A 24,936-nucleotide genomic window follows, 5' to 3' on the forward strand; every position below is an offset into this window, starting at 1 on the left:
CACCAGTCACCATGGTGACACTTGTCCAGGTCAATGCCCTTATTTGTTTGGAATGAAGGAGAGGAAGAATACAAGGAAGGAACACAATATGTTTTCATTCTGCAAACTTAAAAGTACACGTAAACATAAAAAAACATGATACTGTCTTGTCAGCATATTCAGAGTCTGTTAAGGTGACTGTCCTCCCTGGCTAATTTGGCATTTTAGCTTTCCATCGTTTTCTCACAAAGAAATTTAGAAAGAACTGTAGTTGTACTGAATATTGATACCTGGGTACAAAAGAGTTATGAATATGATTTTATGGACCATATGGATGACGTCATCACATTTTATTGCCCCAAATGTGATTATCTTTAAAGTTATAATATAGCACTTTGGTACAAGTAACTGAAATAAAAGTATGATTTTCATGTGCATAATGGTCAAAGCTACAAACGTACGTTTGTACAAATGGATATCTACTAATTACCCGTAGTTATTAGAGAATAACTAGATTTTAATTAGGCAATTAGGTTATTCTCTAATAACTACGGATAATTAGTAGATATCCATTTGTGCAAACGTACGTTTGTAGCTTTGACCATTATGCACCTTAAGCTGTATCACTACCCAAAACCAAACTTTCTTTCTTTACACAACTTGTCACGAGCTTCCTTCTTACCTGTAGGAGGGTGTGACTACAGCATCGATGAAGTCAGATTCTTGGAACTTGAATGGATTGTTGTGGGAGTACTTCGGCTTCTCCTTGTCCAGCGATTGGTCGATATGCTCCAGGAAATTGAAGTCTATGAACAGCTGGTCCACATTGTCAGCCAGAACACCTTTTAAACAGAAAGTGTGTATACAAAGGGAGGATAAAAAAAAAAACATTCAGAAAGCACTACATGTAACATCTGTGTCCATAATATCAGCAGGGTCCATAATATCGCCACCTTGAGAAACAGCGTGCTAAGATATTTTTACTCCAACATACTTTTGGTATGCACTCCTTCACACCTCAAATGTACATACCTAGGGTATGTAGCAGTAAAAATATCTTTAAGCACACTTTTTCTCAAGGTGGCGATATTATGGACCCTGGTGATATTATGGACAAAGATGTTATACAAAGGCAGGTTTACTAAAGCTTGAGCTACTAGTCTTTGTTTCCAAATAGAGAATGGAAAAAGTAGTCTACCAACGCAACAAGTTTAAAAGGAACTACATGTATAGAAGGTAACATTTGGAAAGCAAATACATAATATTAATATTTACCATTACATGGTCTAGTCTAACAAACTATTGCTCTGTTTATTCTTGTTGAAACACATGGTGACCAGTCCTCTGACTCTGTCCTCAGGCTGCTACTTTCTACATAATGTAACCCAACACCAACACCACAGGGTGTCTGCTACAGCACCAGTTACCAAGGCAACAGCTGTAGAGCAGGTCATGAAGGTTAATGAATGTTAGCAGGTCAAATTAGTCAAGTTTGTTGTTTCAGAACAGGAGCTTAAGACTTAGTGTTGTCTGTTCTCATTTTGTAATGTGTTTGTTTGTGTGTCTGTATACGTTTTGTAATGTTAATTTTGTATTTGTCCTTACCGGTACTACACAATTGTAAAAAATCAGTGTTATTCAGCTTGTTTGTGCACTAGCTGCAAAGCTGATTTTTATGAATAAAACTTGAAACTTCCACCCAAAAATTTTAATTAGAATACCTTTGTTGAGGGGTACGACGAAGTACCACGACTGGAGGTCAGTGGGGACGTAGTGTAGCGGCTTCTTCTCCAGCCGCAGAACGTGGGAGAACACGTAGCCATGGAAGTTCTGCACCAGACGCAGCTGGTTCTGGTCCACGTGGATCCCACTGGCACACAGACGCAGCGAGATGGACACCTCACCAGACCGGGTGTACACCGGGAAACACGGGATCTGTCGGGGAACAAGAGAGGCTGGTGAGGCAAAAGTGTTCACATGAATGTAAAGTTAAACTTCCATCCCGGTTCCTTTTCAGTCCCGGCAGACCCTGTCGAAAGCTTGGAAATGCTTTGGTTAAAGTGAAGTGAAGTAGAGTAGTGCCGTAGCACTTCTCGAAAAGCAGCACGTGGGAGAACACGTAGCCGTGGAAGTTCTGCACCAGACGCAGCTGGTTCTGGTCCACGTGGATCCCACTGGTGCACAGACGCAGCGAGATGGACACCTCACCGGATCGGGTGTACACCGGGAAACACGGGATCTGTCGGGGAATAAGAACATCATGGTAATGAGATACACAGCCTAACAAATTACAGCTCTGTTCTGTTCTGGTTCCGGTGCACATGAATCCCGCTCGCACACAGACTCAGTGAGATGGACACTTCACCTGACCGGGTGTACACCGGGAAACACGGGATCTGTTGTGGAACAAGAGAGGCTGGTGAGGCAAAAGTCTTCTCAAATTGTCATTAACAAACTGCAGTCCAAAAACTTTTAATACACACAAATTTAAAGTTAAACTTCCATCCCGGTTCCTATTCAGTCCCGGCAGACCCTGTCGAAAGCTTGGAAATGCTTTGGTTAAAGTGAAGTGAATAGGTGGAACCGCAGCACGTGGGAGAACACGTAGCCGTGGAAGTTCTGCACCAGACGCAGCTGGTTCCGGTCCAGGTGGATCCCACTGGCGCACAGACGCAGCGAGATGGACACCTCACCTGACCGGGTGTACACCGGGAAACACGGGATCTGTGGGGAATAAGAACATCATGGTAATGACATACACAGCCTAACAAATTACAGCTCTGTTCTGTTCTGGTTCCGGTGCACATGAATCCCACTCGCACACAGACGCAGCGAGATGCGGACCGGACCGGGTGTACACCGGGAAACACGGGATCTGTCGGGGGACAAGAGAGGCTGGTGAGGCAAAAGTGTTCTCAAATTGTCATTAACAAACTGCAGTCCAAAAACTGTTAATACACACGAATTTAAAGTTAAACTTCCATCCCGGGTTCCTATTCAGTCCCAGCATGCAGACCCTGTCGAAAGCTTGGAAATGCTTTGGTTAAAGTGAAGTGAATAGGTGGAACCGCAGAACGTGGGAGAACACGTAGCCATGGAAGTTCTGCACCAGACGCAGCTGGTTCTGGTCCACGTGGATCCCACTGGCGCACAGATGCAGGGAGATGGACACCTCACCGGACTAGGTGTACACCGGGAAACACGGGATCTGTTGGGGAACAAGAACACCGTGGTAATGAGATACACAGCCTAACAAATTACAGCTCTGTTCTGTTCTGGTGCACATGGATCCCACTGGCGCACAGACGCAGCGAGATGGACACCTCACCGGACCGGGTGTACACCGGGAAACACGGGATCTGTCGGGGAATAAGAACATCGTGGTAATGACATACACAGCCTACCAAATTACAGCTCTGTTCTGTTCTGGTTCCGGTGCACATGAATCCCACTGGCGCACAGACGCAGCGAGATGGACACCTCACCGGACCGAGTGTACACCGGGAAACACGGGATCTGGTGGAGAAACCAAGGACATCGCAGAGATTGGTGAGGAAAAACTGTTCTCCGAACATTGGTCATGCAGTCCAAACCTTCCACCCCGGTCCCCAGGCAGTCAAAAGTGTGCCATAGCCCTTTGGCAGTAGGGGCAGTAGGTTGTTGATCCACTGTGTCTAGGACACGGTATTGGAAGGTGGAGCCCATCCCTCTCCTTCCACCACCCTCTCCTTAATTAAGAAGGTGGTAGAAACAGAAAAACTAAACCTAAACTAAAACTGAAGAAAAACTAAAACATTCAAAACTATACTAGCAGCAAAATGTGAGGAACGTGTTTGGAGGTGAGCAGGCCAAAGCAGCGGGTGGTGGCCTATGAGTAGAGTAGAATCATTTCTCAGCTGTCAGACATCTTTTGCATGGTTCCCATTTTATAAAACCTTTCTTCACTCAGACCAGCCTCTTCAATGGTACGTGAAGCTCTAACAGCAGAATTAAACCCACCTGTGGAACGTGTTTGGAGGTGAGCAGTCCAAAGCAGCGGGTGGTTGCCTCGGGAGGGTGCAGCTTGCGCCCGCGGATGTTCAGCTCTTCGGGAAGCGGCTCGGTGAGGACCATGTCAATGATGTAGAGGTAGCAGGAGGCTCCCGGCACAGGCAGGCTCTGTTGGAAGGCCTTGGGGATCTGTGGAGAACAAAAATAGAAAATAACTAGAAAAGTAACATTTGCAAAGCAAACGCATATTGTTTACATATTGCCTGCTGTTAATTCTTACTCGAACACATTCATATACATGTATATGGTCAGACAGGAGTCTACATCCCTCCTGCTATAAAATTGCAACATGATGTAACCCAACACCAGTTACCATGGTGACAGACGGTCTGGTTCAGGTCACTGACCAAGTCAGAGGTCAGTGTATGGAACGGAAGAAGAAACAGAGCCAAAAAACTACAGACGGGATATTAACCTGATATATGCTATCACGACCTTATATGAGATGTTCTGCCGAAGTGCTATGCACAATACATTATGGGTTTTGCACAGGCGCAGTACGTTCTGCCGATGCGCTTAAGATACGGTACCTGTTTCTTGTAGACCTGGTGGCGCTTGGTGGTCCCCAGTCTGGTGACTTTCCATAGTGCTTCTACATTGTACAGAGGCAGCATTTCCGACCACATTAAAGGAAGGCGGGAGCCTTCCACAGTACTAGTGGAGCAAGTGTATTACAACTTACTGTAAAACCGACAGAGCTAAGTCCATCGCCACTTGAGCCCAGTGTGGCGGAGGCGAAGTCCATCTCCCAGTTCAAAGCAGAGCTGGGTCGGGCTTCGCTGCATTGAGCTGCCTCCCTGTCCTTGTACATATGTACCGGTGGTAAATATGTGTAATACTAGCACCATTGATTTCAATGGTCCTGTCCTTGCACTTGTCCACGTCCATCCCTACCCTACCCTTTGTTTGCACACAGTCACTAATCTGCTAATAATCCTCTTCTTAGATGGATGAGCAGTACCGAAGATAATGATGATGAAGATACGGTACCTGTTTCTTGTAGACCTGGTGGCGCTTGGTGGTCCCCGGTCTGGCATGTCCGTCGCTGTCCTCCACCTCAAACTCTTCCTCCTCCTCCTCGTAGTGGATCACCTCTTTCCCCACCGGCAGCAGGTTATCGTCCAGCTCACCTGGGCAACACAAAAACATCATGAAAGTTCATCTGTGTTGGTAGTAATCATAGTAAAACGTTAAACTTTATTCCAACACACAATTGTACAGGGATCAAATTTTCAGCGACCACTGTCGCCTTCATCAGGATAATTAATGACCAATCACTTCACAACGTGATCTCGCGAGAGTTACGGTTTACAAACACGTGACCTTATTCACACGAGACTTTACTGACACGTGACGTAAGCAATTGTGTGAATAAGATGCCAAAATCAAACGAAAAAACACGAAATTGTAAAGAAATGAATTCGAAGAGTAGATTATTGGCCAAACCGTATTCTGTGCCATTTGTTCAACCTTCATGACCACGTACATTTCGTAATGAAAACAACTTTTTTCTTGCAAAACTTTTTTTTATTCGCACGCGCGCATCAGTTTTGGGGTTCCCAGAGGATGTCATCCATATAATCAAATCAACATGGCCTAACTTACCAGCCTGGTGCAGTAGCTGACATGCCTTGAGAGCCACAGCCTTCTCGGCCAGCCTGCGTGTCGGCATGGCGGGCCCTCGGATGGGGTCCCTCAGGGAGGAGTTGATGGGGAGGTAGAGCGTCGCCACGTACTTGGTGCCGTCCGCGCCGCTCGCGCTGTCCACCCGAGACTTCGGCGTCAGGTGGGTGAACACGTCACTGGGCAGCTTCGAGCAGTATCTGTTTGGAAATTTAAAAAAAGTATTTAGTCTGGGAGAGGTACCAAATACACACAGGTGTTCTAAAGGTGCTTCCTTCATCAGACGTCAGAGAAAGTTGCTTTGCTTACTGACCTGTTGACCAGCCCTATGGCAGAAGTCATAGTGACCCTGGGGCTGCCTAATACTGCTACTACTTCTGCTGCTACCATAAGCAGCTAACTGACCTGTTAACCAGCCCAATGGATGCTTGAGTATGCTAAAGCTTATGCTTCATCAGACATCAGAGAAAGGAGCTTTGCTTACTGACCTGTTGACCAACCCAATGGCTGACATCAGAGACTACTGCTACTACAGTACTAGCATATTTACCTGTTGACCAGCCCGATGGCTGAAGTCATGGTGACCCTGGGGCCGCCGTCCACCTGACGAGGCATGTAGGGTGGGACCATGTCATCACACAGATGTTCCCAGATCTTCTCATGTAAGGAGGGACCAGCTAGTACTACTACTACTACTACAGTACTACCATGAGATGACTAACCTGTTGACCAGCCCGATGGCAGAAGTCATGGTGACCCTGGGGCCGCCGTCCACCTGACGAGGCATGTAGGGTGGGACCATGTCATCACACAGGTGTTCTACAGGTGCTACTTTCATCAGACATCAGAGAAAGGAGCTTAGTTTACTGACCTGTTGACTAGCCCGATGGCTGAAGTCATGGTGACCCTGGGGCCGCCGTCCACCTGACGAGGCATGTAGGGTGGGACCATGTCATCACACAGGTGTTCCCAGATCTCCTCCTCATGTAAGGAGGGACCAGCTAGTACTACTACTACTACAGTACTACCATGAGATGACTGACCTGTTGACCAGCCCGATGGCTGAAGTCATGGTGACCCTGGGGCCGCCGTCGACCTGACGAGGCATGTAGGGTGGGACCATGTCGTCACACAGGTGTTCCCAGATCTCTTCCTCCTGAGGCATCTCGTGCTCAGCCCACTTCTGACGCAGGATCTGACGCAGGTTGAGAGCAGACAATTCATTACCTTCGCTAGAGGGTTATGTTTTCCATAGTTTTTTTTGGTGTGTGTGTGTGTTTATACGAAGCTGGTGTGTTACGCCGAAGGGCAGCTATACCAGCTATACTGATACAGATGTGTCTGTGTGTGCGTGTTTGTGTCTGGTGCGTGTGAGTGTGCGTGTGTGTGTGGTTCAGCACAATAACTCAAGAAGCTATAGATGGATTGTCGTGAAACTTGGTAGGTGGGTGGGTGGATGAGATGGATAGATTGATTAGACTTTGGGCTGCCTGGCAGCTTGTAATGGTACTACAGCTGTGATATTGTGATCTGGACTTGGTGTTGGATTTTAGATGGTAGATACATGTAGCTCCTGTGCTAGGTTCTATAAAATATTTCCTATTGAACATAGATGTACACATTGTTAAACAGTCAAAAATTTTAGATTTAGCTATTGGTTATTATTTTATAATGTGGAGTTACAATCTATTACAATCTAAGTAGGATTCACAAAAGATACAGAAAATAGAGACTAATTTTTGGGATCCACATTTAGCACACATGTACATATACCGGTAGTAGCTATTCTTCCTGTGGTCGATTCTAACACACATTGTACACATTTGATCAGGGCACTATGCACTGGAAAGGTATATAAGTGAGAACTTCATGTTACTTGTGTCATTTAGCCTCTGTACACTTGAAGAAGCCACACAGGCGAAACCGGTCGTGTGACAGGCTGAATAAAAGTTCTAAACGGGAACTATGCGGCTCCAGATGTCTTACTGATCGAGGGACGACTGCGTGTGCAAGATGTCGGTTAGCTGAGGAATGAATCCCCTCGAATGCACCTAACACACATTGTACACATTGTTAAAGAATTACAGATGTGCACCTTCTCTATTCCCTTGAACTGCACCAGGTCTTCCTTGAATGCGTCCAGCTCGTGTTGCTGCACCAGCATTACGTAGTGCGAACCCTGTGCCCGCGCACGTCCCTTCGACTGCACGTACGAACGGTAGTCCCTCGGCAGGTCGAACCTTATTTCATAACAAAAAAAAAAGTTAGTTACTGTAGTTACTGTAGCTATTGGCTGAATTGCGTGTTTCTGTACACAAGGTGATTTTAGAAAGAATTTATTATAATACACTACTTATTATAGTAACTATTACATACCGAGACACATTAAACAATTAAAAATTAATGATGATTCGTAAAAACAGGCCAGTCAGGTTTGAAAGTTCATCTGTGTTGGTACAAGACTTAGTCATTATGAAATAAAGATTAAGCTTTATTTCCAACACTGGAATGAATTGGGACCCGCCCCAAATTTTGACCCCTTCAACCTTGGGTAGATGGGTCCTTTCCGTGAACAAGGTTGAAGGAGTCAGAAGGGGTCAAAATTTGGGGCAGGTCCCAATTCCCAACTACTAAGTACCTAATACCAGCCCAGAAGAGAACAAGAAATAGCCATGCATTCAAGTACCAGAGTTATCAACCAAGGATTGAGGTGTTCAAGAATTCATTCTTTCCTAGAACTATCGCAGAGTGGAACTCACTGTCACCAAGTACAGTAGGGGCACTGTCAATAGATAGCTTTAAACAATGTCTAGAGCTAGAAGTTCAAGGGTTAGGTGTAACAAGTTGATCGATGTAATATAGCCAGCTGCCGCCGCGCCGCGTGCCTGCGAAGCTGGTGTGTTACGCCGAAAGGCGGTTATACTGGCTATACAAATACAGATACAGAATTCATTCCAGTGTTGGAAGGAAATTTTAGTCTTTCTTCCATCAGGTATTGACAAAATTTTGACGCACCTCACGACCAGGTTGCACTTGCCGGCACGTCCAGGCCAAATTTTGAAACTCATAACCCACCGAGACACTATTTCTCACTTAATGAGGGACAGACTTTGTGAAGTTATTTTGAGTTATTTTTCTTGAGTTGGAGAACAGTTTAATTTTCATCAGGGCTCGAAATTCATTTTTGGGAATAGGTGCACTGGTGCACCCAACCTAAAAAAATGAAATATTAAGTAGAATGTTAGCAAAAACTAATTATGTTTCATTTCTAGAGAAAAGTACTACAACAGTAATTTTATTCTATTCTATTTTATTCTTAGAATAGAATATGCAGCGTACTAACTATACATTTAACATCTTTACGTGCGAAAACCTTTGAAAATATTTGGGTGCACTGGACAGTTGCACCCACAGAAAAAAATTGGGTACACAGCTCCAAATTTGGGTGCACCCAGTATTTCCAGCCCTGAGGCCAGTCAGGTATTTGACAAAGTTTCCACAAAGTTGTGGCGTCGTGTGGTGTAGTGGTACATCACTGGACTATGAAACGGGGAGACCCGGGTTCGATTCCGGGTCATACCCGAACAAGTCCGAACATGCGCCCCGACGTTGTACCCTTGGGAAAGGTACTTTACACGACTTTCCTCACTTCACTCAGGTGTAATTGAGTACCTAGCTTCAGCTAGGGACGTCCCTCGGATAGGACGTTAAATGGAGGTGCAGTGTTTGGGAGAGCCACACCCCACGCACGTTAAAGAACCGACCACACTTATCGAAAAGAGTAGGGGACCTTCCCGGTGTGAGTGGTTCAAACCTTACAGTCTGGTCTCGGGGTTGACATCTTTGAAGAGGTGATAGTCACCTGTTATGTCAATCCTTCCACAAATGTGGTAAATTGTCATAAAATAAAGTTTCCACGCACCTCACGACCAGGTTGCACTTGGGCACATCCACTCCCTCTTCCACCACGCTGGTGCCGATGAGGAGGTTGTTCTCATGCATGCGGAAGCGGCGGAGGATCTCCTCCTGGCGCCGAAACGCCATCTCCGTCTCCCGGCTCCGCATCCCGCGCGAGCTCAGCCCGTGGCCCGTGATGCAGCTGCTTGAGATATAGGACAGGTCCGCGTCGCTCTTCGCAAATTCCTGACAGGAAAATAAGTTGGAAGTTACAAGACGTTACTGCTAACTAAGCCGTCCCAGACAGTATTTATGCACGGAAGTTGGGAGCTCAGGCCGTGGCCCGTGAAGCAGCTGCTCGAGATGTAGGACTGGTCAGCGTCGCTCTTCGCAAATTCCTGTCAAATTTGCAGAAAAAAAACAGGAGATAGAAGTTGGTTTTGAACACTTTTTTGTAATTCTGAGCCCGTGGCCCGTGATGCAGCTGATTGAGATGTAGGCCAGGTCCGCGTCGCTCTTCGCAAATTCCTGTCAAGAAAATAAGTCGGAAGTTACAATTATGGCAAAGTTCTTTAGTTACAACCACTTGTTCAACAAGAGTTGAGTCCATTTTCGACCACTGTCTGTTATCTTCATCGGGGCAACTATGATTTGTTTGCTGTGCCCTGAAGCTAGACGTTGCAGATAACAGTGCCATCCCAAAAATAAATTATTTACGGATGTTGAAAGCTAGTTTTGAACAGTTCTTTTTGGAAGTTCTGATCCCGTGGCTTCTGGAGACATAGGCAACATCAGGGTCACTCTCGATAAATTTCTAATGTCTGAAAGTACATGCTTAAGCCCTTCAAAGTTTCATTGTAGTCAGGAGGTAAAAAAGATTCAATAACTTCCTATGGTATCTTACATATCTTGAAGAGGACATATGAAAATGATATTTTCTTAATTTAATTCATGCTCTGACCCTGGCTTCTATGTGCCTGAAAAACAGGTCAACAACCTGAGTGTGTCTACTGGTGAAGTAAGTAAAATGAAAATGACTTATTCACCTGTAAGAGCTTGTTGAGCACCACAGCGGTGTATCTGCGCTCCACGAACACGATCCCACACAACTGGAATGAGGTATTTGGGTCCTGATTATCGAGGTTGTCCCGCCGACGGGAGCTGTGGTAGTGGTTCTTGCTATTCATATTGCTCACACTCTTTGAGGAGTTCTGAGGAGATGAGGAGAGAGAGAATGGTTTATTACCTCCATGAAAAATGGAGGTATTGTATTTGGCGCGTCGGTGTGTGGTGCAATTCTGACTGGTTCACATTGCACTGCAGCACAGGTGTCGCTGCTGTAGAAGCATTCCCAAACGTACAATATTTACATATCTAAACACATGGACCCAGACATGTCCGGACTTGCACCCAGACGTTGTGCCCTTGGGAAAGGCACTTAACACACATTTCCCCCCTCAGTTAGAGGGATCCTGGGCCCTAGTAGGGTTTGGGTTGGTGTTAGGAAGAGCATCCAGCCGTAAAAATCTTGCTTCAAAAAAAAAAGACTTGTACCTGGTGCAAGCACGTCTAAGTAACTTGAGTTGCTTGAGTAACTGTTTTTTGGCACGTCTAACCCCTGGTTGGGGCAAAATGATGTTAAATTTGGTTTAAAAAAAACAACAAAAAAACATATACATAGTCCACTGTATAGCATACATTGTGGTGAGGTCCATTACGGGGGGCGCCGTTGTTGTTCGTCCCCTTGTGGTGGAAGCCGCCCCCGCCCCGGGGCCCGTTTCTGGATGCTTCCGGGACCGCCGGGCCGTTAACGCTACTCTCCCCGTTGTCTGATTGCACTTCGTTGGGTTTGCATTCCCGCAGCACCTGCAATCAATCAATCAATCAATCAATCAATCAATCAAACTGGTGGACGTCCCAACTACTGAGTATCTAATACCAGACCTGGACAAGAATGATGCCTTCAAGTACCAGAGTTATCAACCAAGGATTGAGGTGTTCAAAAATTTATTCTTTCCTAGAACTATCGCAGTCAATCAATCAATCAATCAATCAATCAATCAATCAATCAATCAACCAATCAATCAATCAACCAATCAATCATTCGACATCCCTTCATTTCCACCATTTTTTTTCCACCAACGGATTGCATTTCGTTTGGATAGTCATGGTACAAGATTTATGATTTTGTCAATCAATCAATCAATCAATCAACCAATCAATCAATCAATCAATCAATCAAATGGTTTATTTTACAAAAACAAACAAGAACTTGTGGCCATTGGCCAAATCATGTCTTGTAGCACAATCTAGGTTTCTAACATTTATGGCAGAACAAGTTTGATTCAATTTGATATATTAATCAACCTGGCCGAAGTACAAGGTACAAAATAACCACTATATTGTACTGGTGCTCTATATTAACATCTTATTAGAGGATGCTACCTGAAACGTCTGACCGTTTCCAAAATCATATCCAGTTGCTTGAGTAACTGTTCTCTTGGCATAACTTATTACCTTGATGTCTAACCTTCACCGACGTGTTGTACTGCCTAATGACTAATAAACTGGTGGACGTCCTAACTACTAAGTACCTAATACCAGCCCAGAAGAGAACAAGAAATAGCCATGCCTTCAAGTACCAGTGAGAGTTATCAAGGATTGAGGTGTTCAAGAATTCATTCTTTCCTAGAACTATCGCAGAGTAGAACTCACTGTCAACAAGTATAGTAGGGGCATTGTCAATAGATATCTTTAAACAATGTCTAGAGCTAGAAGTTCAAGGGTTAGGTGTAACAAGTCGATCGGTGTAATATGGCCAGCTGCCGCCGCGCCGCGTGCCTGCGAAGCTGGTGTGTTATGCCGAAAGGCGGTTATACCGACTATACAGATACAGATACAGGTACTGTGATAGCTGAGTTGTTTCTTACCTCCAGCAGACGCCGGACTTTGGGAGTGACGTACCGGACGTCGACGTCCTCCGAGTCTTTGAAGGCCTCGTCGCACAGCAGGTGGACGTGGTGCATAACAGTGTGCACCCAGCGCAGGAACAACTGGTGCTGCTCACTCCACTCATGCCTGAAACAAAGCAAAGGAACCAGGGTTACCGCAAAGGGCGGTTATAGCAGCTATACACAGATACAGAAGCTGGTGTGTTACGCCGAAGGGCGGTTATACCGGCTATACAGATACAGAAGCTGGTGTGTTAAGCCGAAGGGCGGTTATACCTGCTATACAGATACAGAAGCTGGTGTGTTACGCCGAAGGGCGGTTATACCGGCCATACAGATACAGAAGCTGGTGTGTTACGCCGAAGGGCGGTTATACCGGCTATACAGATACAGAAGCTGGTGTGTTATGCCGAAGGGCAGTTATACCAGCTATACAGATACAGAAGCTGGTGTGTTACACCAAAGGGCGGTTATATCGGCTATACTGATACAGAAGCTGGTGTGTTACGCCGAAGGGCAGTTATACCAGCTATACAGATACAGAAGCTGGTGTGTTACGCCAAAGGGCGGTTATATCGGCTATACTGATACAGAAGCTGGTGTGTTAGCCGAAGGGCGGTTATACCGGCTATACAGATACAGAAGCTGGTGTGTTACGCCGAAGGGCGGTTATACCGACTATACAGATACAGAAGCTGGTGTGTTACGCCAAAGGGCGGTTATATCGGCTATACTGATACAGAAGCTGGTGTGTTAGCCGAAGGGCGGTTATACCGGCTATACAGATACAGAAGCTGGTGTGTTACGCCGAAGGGCGGTTATACCGACTATACAGATACAGAAGCTGGTGTGTTACACAGAAGGGCGGTTATACCGACTATACAGATACAGAAGCTGGTGTGTTACACAGAAGGGCGGTTATACCAGCTATACAGATAGAGAAGCTGGCATGTTGTGCCAAAGGGTGCATACTAGCTATTCACATACAGATAATGTTTAAAAAATGTACAGATTTGAGATATTTTGTCCACTCATGCATATTTCACAAAGTACGTACTTGATGAGCTTCTCCAGCTCGCGGTTGATGAGGATGGCAGCCCGGCGAGTGGCCCAGGTTCCCAGCACCTCCAGGATGGCCCGGCACTCCTGTATCGCCTGCTTCGGCACCTGGCATGTACAGATACATGTAAACAATCGTGTTTAAATTATGAAGAAGTTAAACTGTTCTCCAACTCAAAATTTGACTCACCGGAATTTTGGACTGAATCACTCAGTCTTCCTCAGCTATCAGACAACCTTTGACCCTTTGCTGACGTCACACGTGGGAAAAATCACGTGTCCACAGCATTTGGGTCAGATAGCTGAGGAAGACTGAGTGATTCAGTCCAAAATTCCGGTGAGTCAAATTTTGAGTTGGAGAACAGTTTAACTTCTTCATAATGTAATTTACCAACTGAGATGAACTTTCATGCTAATCGTGTTTAAAGTTACATTTGTAAGTGTTTAAAGTAAGTCCAAGACAATAAAGGACACTGAACAAGACTATTTCCTGAGGGAGGTGGAAGAGGCTATTTACACCAAGGCCCTTCACTCAAAAGGGGGCAGACATTGTCTACCAGATACCTTTGACCCAGTGTTGATGTCACAGTTCAAAGAAGCCACATGACAAGCCTAACTGGGTCAGTCTACTGAGGAAGACCAGAGTGACTGGTCGAAAGCTCTAGGCGAGAGATCTTTATTGTGTTGGATTTAAGGTTTTAATTTTAAATACATGTAGAAGCTAGTGTGTTCAGCCGAGGGGCCATTATACCAGCTATATTATACAGAAGCTGGTTTGTTACACTGAAGGGAAGTTATACCGGCTGTACAGATACAGAAGCTGGTTTGTTACACTGAAGGGAAGTTATACCGGCTGTACAGATACAGATACATAAGCTGGTTTGTCACACTGAAGGGAAGTTATACCGGCTGTACAGAAGCTGGTTTGTTACACTGAAGGGAAGTTATACCGGCTGTACAGATACAGAAGCTGGTTTGTTACACTGAAGGGCGGTTATACTGGCTATACATATACATAAGCTGGTGCATCGTGTCAAAGAGTATCACTATCAGCTATACAGATGTCAGAGATGTCTCACCTCCATTCCTTGATTTTCGTGCTTTTGACCTTTGTACGGCTAGGACTTTGAGTATAGGACTACGACTCTGTTTTGACGCATCAGACTTTTATGTTTACTGTATGTTGTCCACTCTTGTCTTACTGTATGTAACAATGTCTTGTGTAATTTTGCTGGGCCCCCTTGGAAAACCCTGGCCTGGGTTAAGGGACCAAGGTACAAGGTACTTGGAAAACAGCCAATGTAAGCTGAATGGGGCTACCCAGCCGTCTTGTGATGAAATAAATAAATAAGAATGCTTCAGTACCTGGCAGGGGTCCCTCTCCCCCTCCTCCACAGTCACGCGCACTTTGCAGCTGGAGATGAACGCCAGGGCATCATCCAGAAGGGTCTGCAGCGCCTATATGGGGAAGAAAATGTTGGATTTGGCTGCAGAAGGCAACAAATTACAAAAATTACTTGCTGCAGCCTAAAAATAACATAACTACCTGACTGAGGCCGGTCTCGTTCTGTGCAGACCCAGACTCGATGACGACTTCGTTGGGCTGCGTCGTGTACCGGTCCACTCCCACCAGATCTGTGGCCGTCTCCGCTGTGCTCCTGGTGGGGACAAGGAGGAAACAAGGATATGGCATTGAACAGGGCAGACAGTACTATTAGATCTTGCCATAGGAACACATGCTTACATACACTATTTCAACACCTCAAGAAAGTACTTGCCCATACTTCAATCTCAAAAAATTTTCTGCACCAGGTAGCAACAAGGGTCTGATTAAAAAAAATAGAAAGGAAACAGGGGGTTGACCAGCTCAAATTCCCGCCACAGCTGATGATAGTAACAAAACCTCAACTATGACCTACATTTTCCATGGTATCCATCCGCCTGGCCAGACAAGACCTAACCACTCACATCTCTCACTACGCCCACTAAACTGGTGAAATAAACAAAACTTGACCAAAGTAGGAAAGTTTAGACCCTACCTGTGCCTTCCAGCCCAAAAATCTCCAAAATGGACCAAAACTTTCAAGAGAAAAAAAGGTTTTCAAATGTATTAACTAGGCACTAAAAACCATTTTTTGGCCTCTACTGCGCAATGCAAATGTGGTGTCTGCCCTGAAAGACCCTAGACCCTGGACTCTGTCAGCACTAGAACTGTTCGCTTCTACAATAGCAGCATTCCCCACATTGTCAGATTGCTAAACTCCTCGCTCCACTAGAATGTATTACGTGCAATATTGAAATTGATATTGACTTTTAATCGACCCAAATTTTATGCAATTTCCAATTTTAAACAAGATCTAATACTATGTTATTTTACATCATCAATACTGTTATTTTAATGCGTTATTTTAGTCTGTATTTTAATGTGTATTTGTGTAAGTTGTAATTCTGAACGTCTACTACGTGTATATCATTGTAATGTCCTTACATCAATTCAGCCAAATTTGCTCAGGAGACAGACAGTTGCCAACACGATGAACACATAATGCTAAATGTAGTCTTCGATCCTTTTTTTTTAAAACCGAATTTAACGTCATTTTTCCCCATTTTCCCCATTCCCCCTTTTTAGACATGCTTGCACCAAGTACAAGTTTTTTTTTTAAGCAAGATTTTTACGGCTGGATGCAATTCCTAACACCAACCCAAACCCTAGTAGGGCCCAGGAACCCTCTAACTGAGGGGGGAAATGCGTGTTAAGTGCCTTTTCCATGGGCACAACGTCTGGGTGCATGTCCGGACATGTCTGGGTCCAACCCTGGGGATTGAACCTGGGTCTCCTTGCTTGACAGTCGGACGCTCTATCCACTACACCACACAGATGCCACACTTTACTCATCTTCATACGTGTGCACTAAAACAAGTGATAGGCAACGTAAAATCCTCACAGGTCATATCTAAAGAATACCTTAAAGACACCACCAACACAGACGGAAGTATCTTAAAGTTCAAAGCTAGAGCCGGAGTACACGTACTAGAGCTAGAAGGGAGGCAACTATGCTGGAAAAGCTACAAAGGACCTGGTAAAGGCACTTTACACAAGGCAACTCTCCTCACTTCACTCAGGTGTAAATGAGTACCTAGCTTTGGTTAGGGACGTCCCTCGGATTTGACGTTAAAAGGAGGTCCCATGTTTGGGGAGAGTCACACCCCACGCACATTAAAGAACCCACCACAACTTTCGAAAAAGAGTAGGGGCATGCCCCGGTGTGCGATGGTACAAAGGTGTGTAATGGTACAAAAACTATGGACGTTCACTATGGAGTCCAGGTAGAATAGTGTGAAATTCACACTAATGGAGATCCTAAACAAACAAAAGAACAAACCTTAGTGTGACCTCCAGGCTCCTGACCCGCTGCAACAGACTGTCGGGCGCACACTTTCCCTGGAGGATGGAGGCCGTCAACCCAAGAACCCTTGGATAGTCCTGTACCTGTAACATTACATGTACATGTAGTAATGGTTTATCATCATATTCAGCTTCTTTAAGCCCCAGGACCCTTGGATAGTCCTGTACCTGTACCATTACATGTAGTTTGGGTAGACTGTCGGGCGCACACTTCCCCTGCAGGATAGAGGCCGTCAGCCCCAGGACCCTTGGATAGTCCTGTACCTGTAACATTACATGTAGTTTGGGCATGTACATGTAGTAATGGTTTATCATCATATCCAGCTTCTGTAAGCCCCAGGACCCTTGGATAGCCCTGCACCTGTACCATTACATGTAGTTTGGGCAGACTGTTGGGCGCACACTTTCCCTGGAGGATGGAGGCTGTCAGCCCCAGCACACGCGGGTAGTCATGTACCTGTAACATTACTTGTTGTACATGTAGTAATGGTTCATCATCATATCCAGCTTCTGTAAGCCCCAGGACACGGGGATAGTCCTGTACCTGTACCATTACATGTAGTTTGGGCAGACTGTCGGGCGCACACTTCCCCTGGAGGATGGAGGCCGTCAGCCCCAGCACACGTGGGTAGTCATGTACCTGTAACATTACATGTAGTAATGGTATATCACTGTGTTATATCTGGCCTGGTAGTGGCTGTAGCAGACTGTCGGGCGCACACTTCCCCTGCAGGATGGAGGCCGTCAACCCCAGGACCCTTGGATAGTCCTGTACCTGTAACATTACATGTAGTAATGGTATATCACTATGTTATATCTAGCCTGGTAGTGGTATCCAGTCTATCGTAGCTGCAGCAGACTGTTGGGCGCACACTTCCCCTGCAGGATGGAGGCTGTTAGACCCAGCACACGTGGGTAGTCCTGCACCAGTAACATTACATGTAGTAAGGGTTTATTATGGACCCTGGGGTAGTCATGCACCTGTACATGTACATGTAGTAACACAGTTCATCATTATGTTATATCCAGCTTGTTAATCTGGAAGAATAGATCAATACTGCAAAGCAAATGTATAATGTTTACCTTCACATGGTCAAGCCTTACAAAGTACTGCTCTGTTTATTCTTAAACACAACACGTTTGTGTATATGGTAACCCTTCCCTTGCTACAACGTGTAACCCAACACCATAGGGTGTCTGCTACAACACTAGTTACCATGGTGACAGCCGTCTGGTCCAGGTCATTGACCTTATGCGTAGTTCTGTACCTGCACATGTAGCAATGGTTTATTACTGACACGCAACATTTACATGAACCCTGGGGTAGTGAGTGTGAGTGAGTGTGAGTGTGTGGTAAACATAAAAATAGCCTAGCAGAAATCTAGCTTGGCAGGATACCTGGCAAGTGTCGAAGGCCTTCATGATCTCCCTGTAGGGGTGATGTCCGACTGCGTGATGACACTCGTCGATGACCAGCAGATTCACGCGGGAGAGCGGGAGGATTCCGTGCTGAAGGACGTCCAGGAAGATCTGCGCCGTCATCACGAGCACGTGGTGCGCGTCGAACTCCCGCCGCCAGCGCTCGCGCGACCACAGGTCCACCCCCATGGCGCCCACGTACTCCCCGATGCTGAGGTTGGTGTGAGTGGTGATGACTGCGGCTTGTTGGGACACCAGGGGGACTGCAGCGGGAAACAGATAACAGAAGAACTTTATTTCAGGGCAGACTTAAAGGAGTGGACCGGTCAAACAAGACTGTCAGCAGTGGAAAACAGTCATGCTGCCCCACCAGCTGACTAAGGTATGGGAGAGAGTGAGTGTAGCAGGTACAATCTGTGTCGTCAACATGTACAGGTGGCAAAGGGGCCTTGTGCTAGCTGAAGGTTATTTCAAGAACAATAAAGAACCAGCCACATCTATAAAAAAAAAGATCAGGGATTTGTCCCAGTGTGAGTGGTTCAAAACTTAACAGTCTGATCCTGGGTTGACATCTTGAAAAAGTTATATCAATCCATTCACAAAGGTGGTGGATCTCAATAAATAAACATGAATATGTATGAGGCTTGAAAATAATTTTGATATTTGTGGGTTTCGAAGATAATGCTTGAAGATAAAAATATGCTAGACATAACAGGTGCATACATATAGCTCTATATTGTATATATCAACATTGATGTTTCAAATCCAGCAACAAATTGACATGGAACAAATACACCCAAAACACATGGGAATTATGAAAAATCACAGTGCTCCAAACATTGGACAGCAACAGAAGATACTACCCGGTAAAATGATGTCAAATAAGCCCATTACTGTTCCTTATTGCCGTCCAATTTCCACCAGAATGGGGCTCTTACATCAACGCTTAGCCAATTTGACTGGGATTACGGTGAAATGCCAAATCATTTCCCACATGCGTCAATGAAGGTTAGACATCCAGATAATACGGTACGCCAGAAAGCAGTTACTCAAGCAACTGGATATGATTTTGAAAACGTCAGACGTTTCAGCTAGTATCCACTAGGTTTCGTCAGTGACTGAGGGACCAGAGGGGAAATGCAGGTTTATAAGCACAACTATTGATTGATATGCAAATAAAGTGAAGACAAATTTTTTTTTGAAGAGGCCTAGGATACTAGCTGAAATGTCTGACGTTTTCAAAATCATAATATTGTCCAGTTACTTGAGTAACTGCTTTTTGGCATTTCCCACATGGTCCATGCTGATTGTGATATTTTTCTAACCAGTCATCACGGGCTCAAAATACCAGGTGCGGATGCAGGTAAGTGCAGGTAAAACTGGAGCTGTGCAGGTATTTCTGATTTCTGAAGGAGGCTATTTACATCAGGGCCCACCACCTTTTACTTAACCGCGACGGGGGCCGACATCGTCTACCAGATACCTTTGACCCAGTGATGAGGTCACACTTCAAAGAAGCCATCACGTGACAAGCCTCAAAGGGTCAGTCTACTGAGGAAGACCAGAGTGACTGGTCGAAAGCTCTCTAGGTGAGAGAACTTGTTGTGTTGGATCAAAAGTTTTAACAGGTATTTCTGATGTCTACCTTCACCTGTACTGGTCCATGTACTGGGTTTATATACAAATGTAGACATACATGTATGTGGATTTTTACTCGCTGCATTTAGTGTTACCACCTATGAGGTATGAGAGAAATAATGACAGTGGTTTCTGAACAAATTTTAGAGTTTGATTCTTACTTCCTAAGTTCTCCATGGTGCAGGTAAAATTTGTCTGGTGCAGCTCAATACCAATGTTAATACCAATGTTAATACCAATGTGGGGTCGTGTGGCGTAGCGGCAGAGTGCGTGACTCGGAACCTAGAGGTCCCCGGTTTGAGTCCTGACATGCCACCGATCTTGTGCCCTTGGGAAAGGCATTTTACACGACTTTCCTCACTTCGCTCAGGTGAAATTGAGTATTGTCCTGTCATGTATGTGTTGGTGGCGTCATTAATATAAGTTGATAAAACTTGAGTGTGCCGTCACCACGTCTGGTGATTACATGTTGGAATAAAAAAAAAAAAACAATGTACACAAAAAAAGGATTTCCAGCCTTGTGATGTATTTCTAAGCAGCCATCATATGCTGGCATATTTTCCCAATTGCCCCTTTGCATCTACAAGACACACTGTCTTCAGTGCAGTCATCTTCCACTTCATAATTGAGTCAATTTTTCAGGCTTATAAACAGCATCCTGCCAACTGCTCACAGAAGCAGGTACTATCTATGGCGGCTCATGCTTGACTGAATCAAATAACTTTCAAATTGTTGTTTCCCTGCAAGCAGAAAAATACATTTTTTCTCCATATACATGTACATACCGGTGCAAAAACATTTGGGTAGAGTGCTCACTTTGTAATAAAATAACAATACAAGATGAAATGAAATACAATAATTGTAACCGGGAGGTTGTATATGTAGGTTATCTAATACCAGTTAACACTGCCTTGATAACCTGTGTCTTGACCTGTTGTCATTGCCAAAAAAGAAAGAAAGAGGATCATGAGTTAACAAGAGTTCCGAGATCTCATACCTCCATGAAATATGGGCTTGCTTTGTCCTCATTAATTATGCAAATAACCTCTACATTAACATAATATGTGCATAGCGACGCAAACCTTTAAGTAACTTACACATGTTACGAGGTATAAAATTCCCATCATTCACCAATAAGGATTCACAGAATTTTCACATTAATTATGCAAATTAGGTCATCATTTGCATAATTGGTATCTGTTCATGTTCCACCTGCCACAGATTGAATATATTACATGTATAGCAGTACAATTATATGAAACACTGTAATTATAGAATTTCCTCATTAATTATGCAAATTAAGTCCTCATTTGCATAATTTGCATTTAATCATGTACATCTCTCTCTCAGCTACCTACACACCAAAAATGATGAAAATATGTTGTTCCAATCTGGACTTATTGGCTTTGAAAGTTTTTACCAGAAACTAACCTGCAGTTCCAGAACAAGCTGCTAGGGGGATCAAACTTACGCCACTTATTCCTGACAAGATTAGCTATCTGTCACCAAAAAGTCAAGACCATAGCTTGTTCAGGACAAAAGATACAAAAACCGGAAGTTCTGCTGCAGTACCAAGGTCATCCACCAGGAGGCCCATACTTGACCTTGACCTCTGTCTTTCCAAGACTTACCATCATACCAAATATCATCGCAATCCATAAAGGCGTTCTGAAGTTATGCTGACTACAAAGTTGCGGAAACACAGACAGACAGACACACAGACACACAGACAGACAGACAGACAGACAGACATACAGACAGACACGCCAAAAACAATACCTCCATTTTTCATGGAGGTAAAAAATGACTTCAAAAATGGTACATACTGCTTTCTCTGGTCAGCACTTAGCATCTATGAGAATTGGTATTGGAAGATCGAACACACAACACTACCAGTGGACTAAGCCCCCTGATGTTGTGCTTGCACAACTGTGTGGCCCAAGGGCTACCCCTATGCTCTACACAGAGTGGAACGGGACCTTTCATATCTAACTCTCTCTCTGACTATCAGGTTTATCGTCTGTTGTTCCCCGTCTTCCGAGGGTTAGATGTGCTTGCACAGTACAACTGGGGCTTGATGGCTGCACGCCACTTATGTCTCTATCCTGTTGGTTGATCTTGTTCAAGTTAAAGTGGTGGAGGTCCTCCCGTATGTTGTCGAATCATTTCCTCTTAGGACGACCACGGGGGTTTGGACCCTCCACATCTAATGTGAGGATCCTCTTTGGCTATTTGTCATTGGCCTGTCCATTCTCTGGAGGTGGCCGTACCATCTCAGTCTGTTGTATCTTACTGTGTCCTGGATGTCATATACATGTACAAACAGAAAGTCGTGCAGTATACATTGTACATGCATCAAGTAGACAGTCCACCACTACTCCTTCCGTCCACAAACATGTCTGCCTGGAGTTGTGGGGTAATGGACCTATCACATTATTACGTCACAGTTTGTTTACCGCAATGAATGCCGGTCAATCGACGTTTATATCGTACAGGGGTGCCTAGCGCGGTGTGTGTTTGTGTAGGGTTAGCCTTAATATAAGGCTTTTAATACAGTACTACTTTCGTATAATGCCACAACTAAACCACCCATTACGGCATGTAATGCTGTGTGAACAAAACTAGACGCAGCAAAAATTAAACATGCCTGACTTTGAAAACTTTGAAATGATCTTTATTCTTTAACTGACCATTCTAGAAAGTTCTTTAGAACAGGTAAACAAACCGTGACGTAATAATGTGATAGGTCCATTGCCTAACGAATGGTTCTGTCTTCACAGCCTCCACCCTGACTTATGGGCCCATTATCTCCAATGGCCGGCGGGACAGTTGACTGAGTCGTCCTGTCAGAGGCAGTCAGGGTCAAGATGGCGATAACGAAGAGTGTGACATATCACCTCCGGGGCTCCAAATACGTTTTCTGCATTGGTGCAAATTTTACCTGCATTTACCTAACTTTAGAAAGTATGGATTATGCTAAAACAGTTTAGATAGGCACTAACATCATTTCTTTTATACTTGGTGGTGGCAGTCAACACAGCTATTGAAAATAAACCTAGTACTGTGCAAGTAGACAGCAGAAATACCTGCACAGCTTCAATTTTTCAGGTTATACCTGCACAGCCCCAATTTCACCTGGACTAACCTGCATAAGCAGGTGGGAATTTGAGTCCTGTGTAGTGTATGAATGTTGACTGTCTTACTCACCGTTGTTGACTAGGAAGATTGTCCTCTTCTCCCCCTCCCCTCCCATATACCCAGTACATGGACCAGTGCAGGTTAGGTGCAGGGAGACATCAGAAATACCTGCACAGCTCCAATTTTACCTGCACTAACCTGCATATACCCAGTACATGGACCAGTGCAGGTTATACCTGCACAGCCCCAATTTCACCTGGACTAACCTGCATAAGCAGGTGGGAATTCGAGCCCTGTGTAGTGTATGAATGTGGACTGTCTAACTCACCGTTGTTGACTAGGAAGATTGTCCTCTTCCCCCCATCGTTAAGGGCCGCTCTAGTCTGGCTGCTGAGCTCTTTGATCAGCATCACGGCCACGAACGTCTTCCCCGAGCCGGTCCCCAGACACACGATAGTGTTCTTCTCCAGGGCTGCGTCTAGTAGCTCCATCTGGGAACACAGATCAGGAGACACAACAGATACAATCAGTTTAGAGTTCAGTTCAGTTTACTACGATACCCTTTAGCCCGTTAGGGCTAATCTTCCAGGGCTCATTCCACATCACACACACAGTACAAATATACACATGACTAAAAATTTACATACACGTTGAGGTCATACGTCAGACAAGGTACTAATTATAGCTAAAATCATTGAACCAGCAAATTATCAGCTAAGTATTAACACTTAAGATCCAACACAATAAAGTTCTCTTACCTAGAGCTTTCGACCAGTAACTCTGGTCTTCCTCAGTAGACTGACCCAGTGAAGCATCTCACATGGCCTCTTTTTTTTATATATTTTTTAAACGAAGCGGGCGAATCCGTTAACCAAGAAATTAAATTGGTGTGGCCGTACAGCATTAAAAAAAGGCAGTACCTGGTAGAGCCTTGGTGTGAAGATGGAGAGGTGCTGGGGGTCCCTCTGCAGGTGGGACGTCTGCCGCTGGGGGGTGTGCTGGGAGGGGGGAGGAGCCACCGGGGCAGGGGGGGGTCTCGTCCCTCCCCCTCCCCCTTCTTCTGTCAGACTATCTGACATGGCTCACAGGATTACCTTGTCTAGTCTGCAAGGGAAAGAAAAATGTGTCTACATGTGGGCATCCAAATAAGACACCAGATCACTATTTATTGCACTGCAAATTTTATAATACTGAAACAGTGAAAGGACCAAAATGTTGTTATCCATATCTTGCCTTCATCTTGAAAACATACTTCCTTCCGACCCACTCAACGCAAATTAAACAAGGAAAATCGTAGATTTTGTACCTCCGGGTATTGAAATGTGTGTTGCAGAATGTTGGGTGCATGTTGGGACTGTTCTTTAAATTAGTGAATTCGCGCGAATACCATTTTTTCGAAAAGTTTCGAAATGTTTGTAATTGGCTAAATGATCTGTGAAATCACTAATCCCCCTAGCCGACTGGAGCCCAAAAATAGAAAGGACAGGGGGCATCCCGTGGCGAATCTGGCTGCCCGACCCTCAGCGACCAGCGATAATGTAAACAAACACCCGCTCCGGGCGCCAGCCGCCAATCGTCCGGTGCGCGTGTTACCCTTCTAACATGTAAGTAAGGCCATGTTGATTTGATTATATGGATGACATCCTCTGGGAACCCCAAAACTGATGCGCGCGTGCGAATAGTAAAATCTGAGCTTTTTATTGTATACTTTTATATGTTGTTTGTTATATACATGTAGTTGATGGTGTTGAATTTTATGTGTTAGATTTAGCCTTC

The 24,936-nt window shown here is 44.8% G+C and overlaps 1 protein-coding gene across 5 annotated transcripts in view; it reads right to left on the reverse strand.

Annotated features, from left to right (window-relative positions):
• Nucleotides 1-24,936, reverse strand: part of LOC109484048 (endoribonuclease Dicer-like) — a 63,017-nt gene that overhangs the window by 22,480 nt on the left and 15,601 nt on the right. For 4 of the 5 annotated variants that reach the window (XM_019787238.1, XM_019787234.1, XM_019787235.1 and 1 more), the window contains exons 2-19: nt 24,081-24,264; nt 23,489-23,651; nt 18,364-18,647; nt 16,943-17,049; nt 15,106-15,217; nt 14,925-15,017; nt 13,558-13,667; nt 12,480-12,627; nt 11,248-11,415; nt 10,596-10,760; nt 9,575-9,795; nt 7,748-7,892; nt 6,696-6,847; nt 5,635-5,852; nt 5,020-5,159; nt 3,979-4,158; nt 1,701-1,914; nt 662-821 (exon numbers count right to left, since the gene is read on the reverse strand). In XM_019787238.1, the coding sequence (XP_019642797.1) occupies nt 662-821; nt 1,701-1,914; nt 3,979-4,158; nt 5,020-5,159; nt 5,635-5,852; nt 6,696-6,847; nt 7,748-7,892; nt 9,575-9,795; nt 10,596-10,760; nt 11,248-11,415; nt 12,480-12,627; nt 13,558-13,667; nt 14,925-15,017; nt 15,106-15,217; nt 16,943-17,049; nt 18,364-18,647; nt 23,489-23,651; nt 24,081-24,239 (2,939 nt within the window). In that variant the 5' untranslated portion in view covers nt 24,240-24,264. Of the gene's footprint in view, nt 1-661; nt 822-1,700; nt 1,915-3,978; nt 4,159-5,019; nt 5,160-5,634; nt 5,853-6,695; nt 6,848-7,747; nt 7,893-9,574; nt 9,796-10,595; nt 10,761-11,247; nt 11,416-12,479; nt 12,628-13,557; nt 13,668-14,924; nt 15,018-15,105; nt 15,218-16,942; nt 17,050-17,665; nt 17,741-18,363; nt 18,648-23,488; nt 23,652-24,080; nt 24,265-24,936 lie in introns of all 5 variants that reach the window. The other variant, XM_019787237.1, reaches the window with a different exon arrangement.

This window comes from Branchiostoma belcheri, unplaced genomic scaffold (assembly GCF_001625305.1).
Source record: "Branchiostoma belcheri isolate BF01 breed outbred unplaced genomic scaffold, Haploidv18h27 scaffold68, whole genome shotgun sequence".
In the NCBI taxonomy this organism is placed as follows: domain Eukaryota; kingdom Metazoa; phylum Chordata; class Leptocardii; order Amphioxiformes; family Branchiostomatidae; genus Branchiostoma; species Branchiostoma belcheri.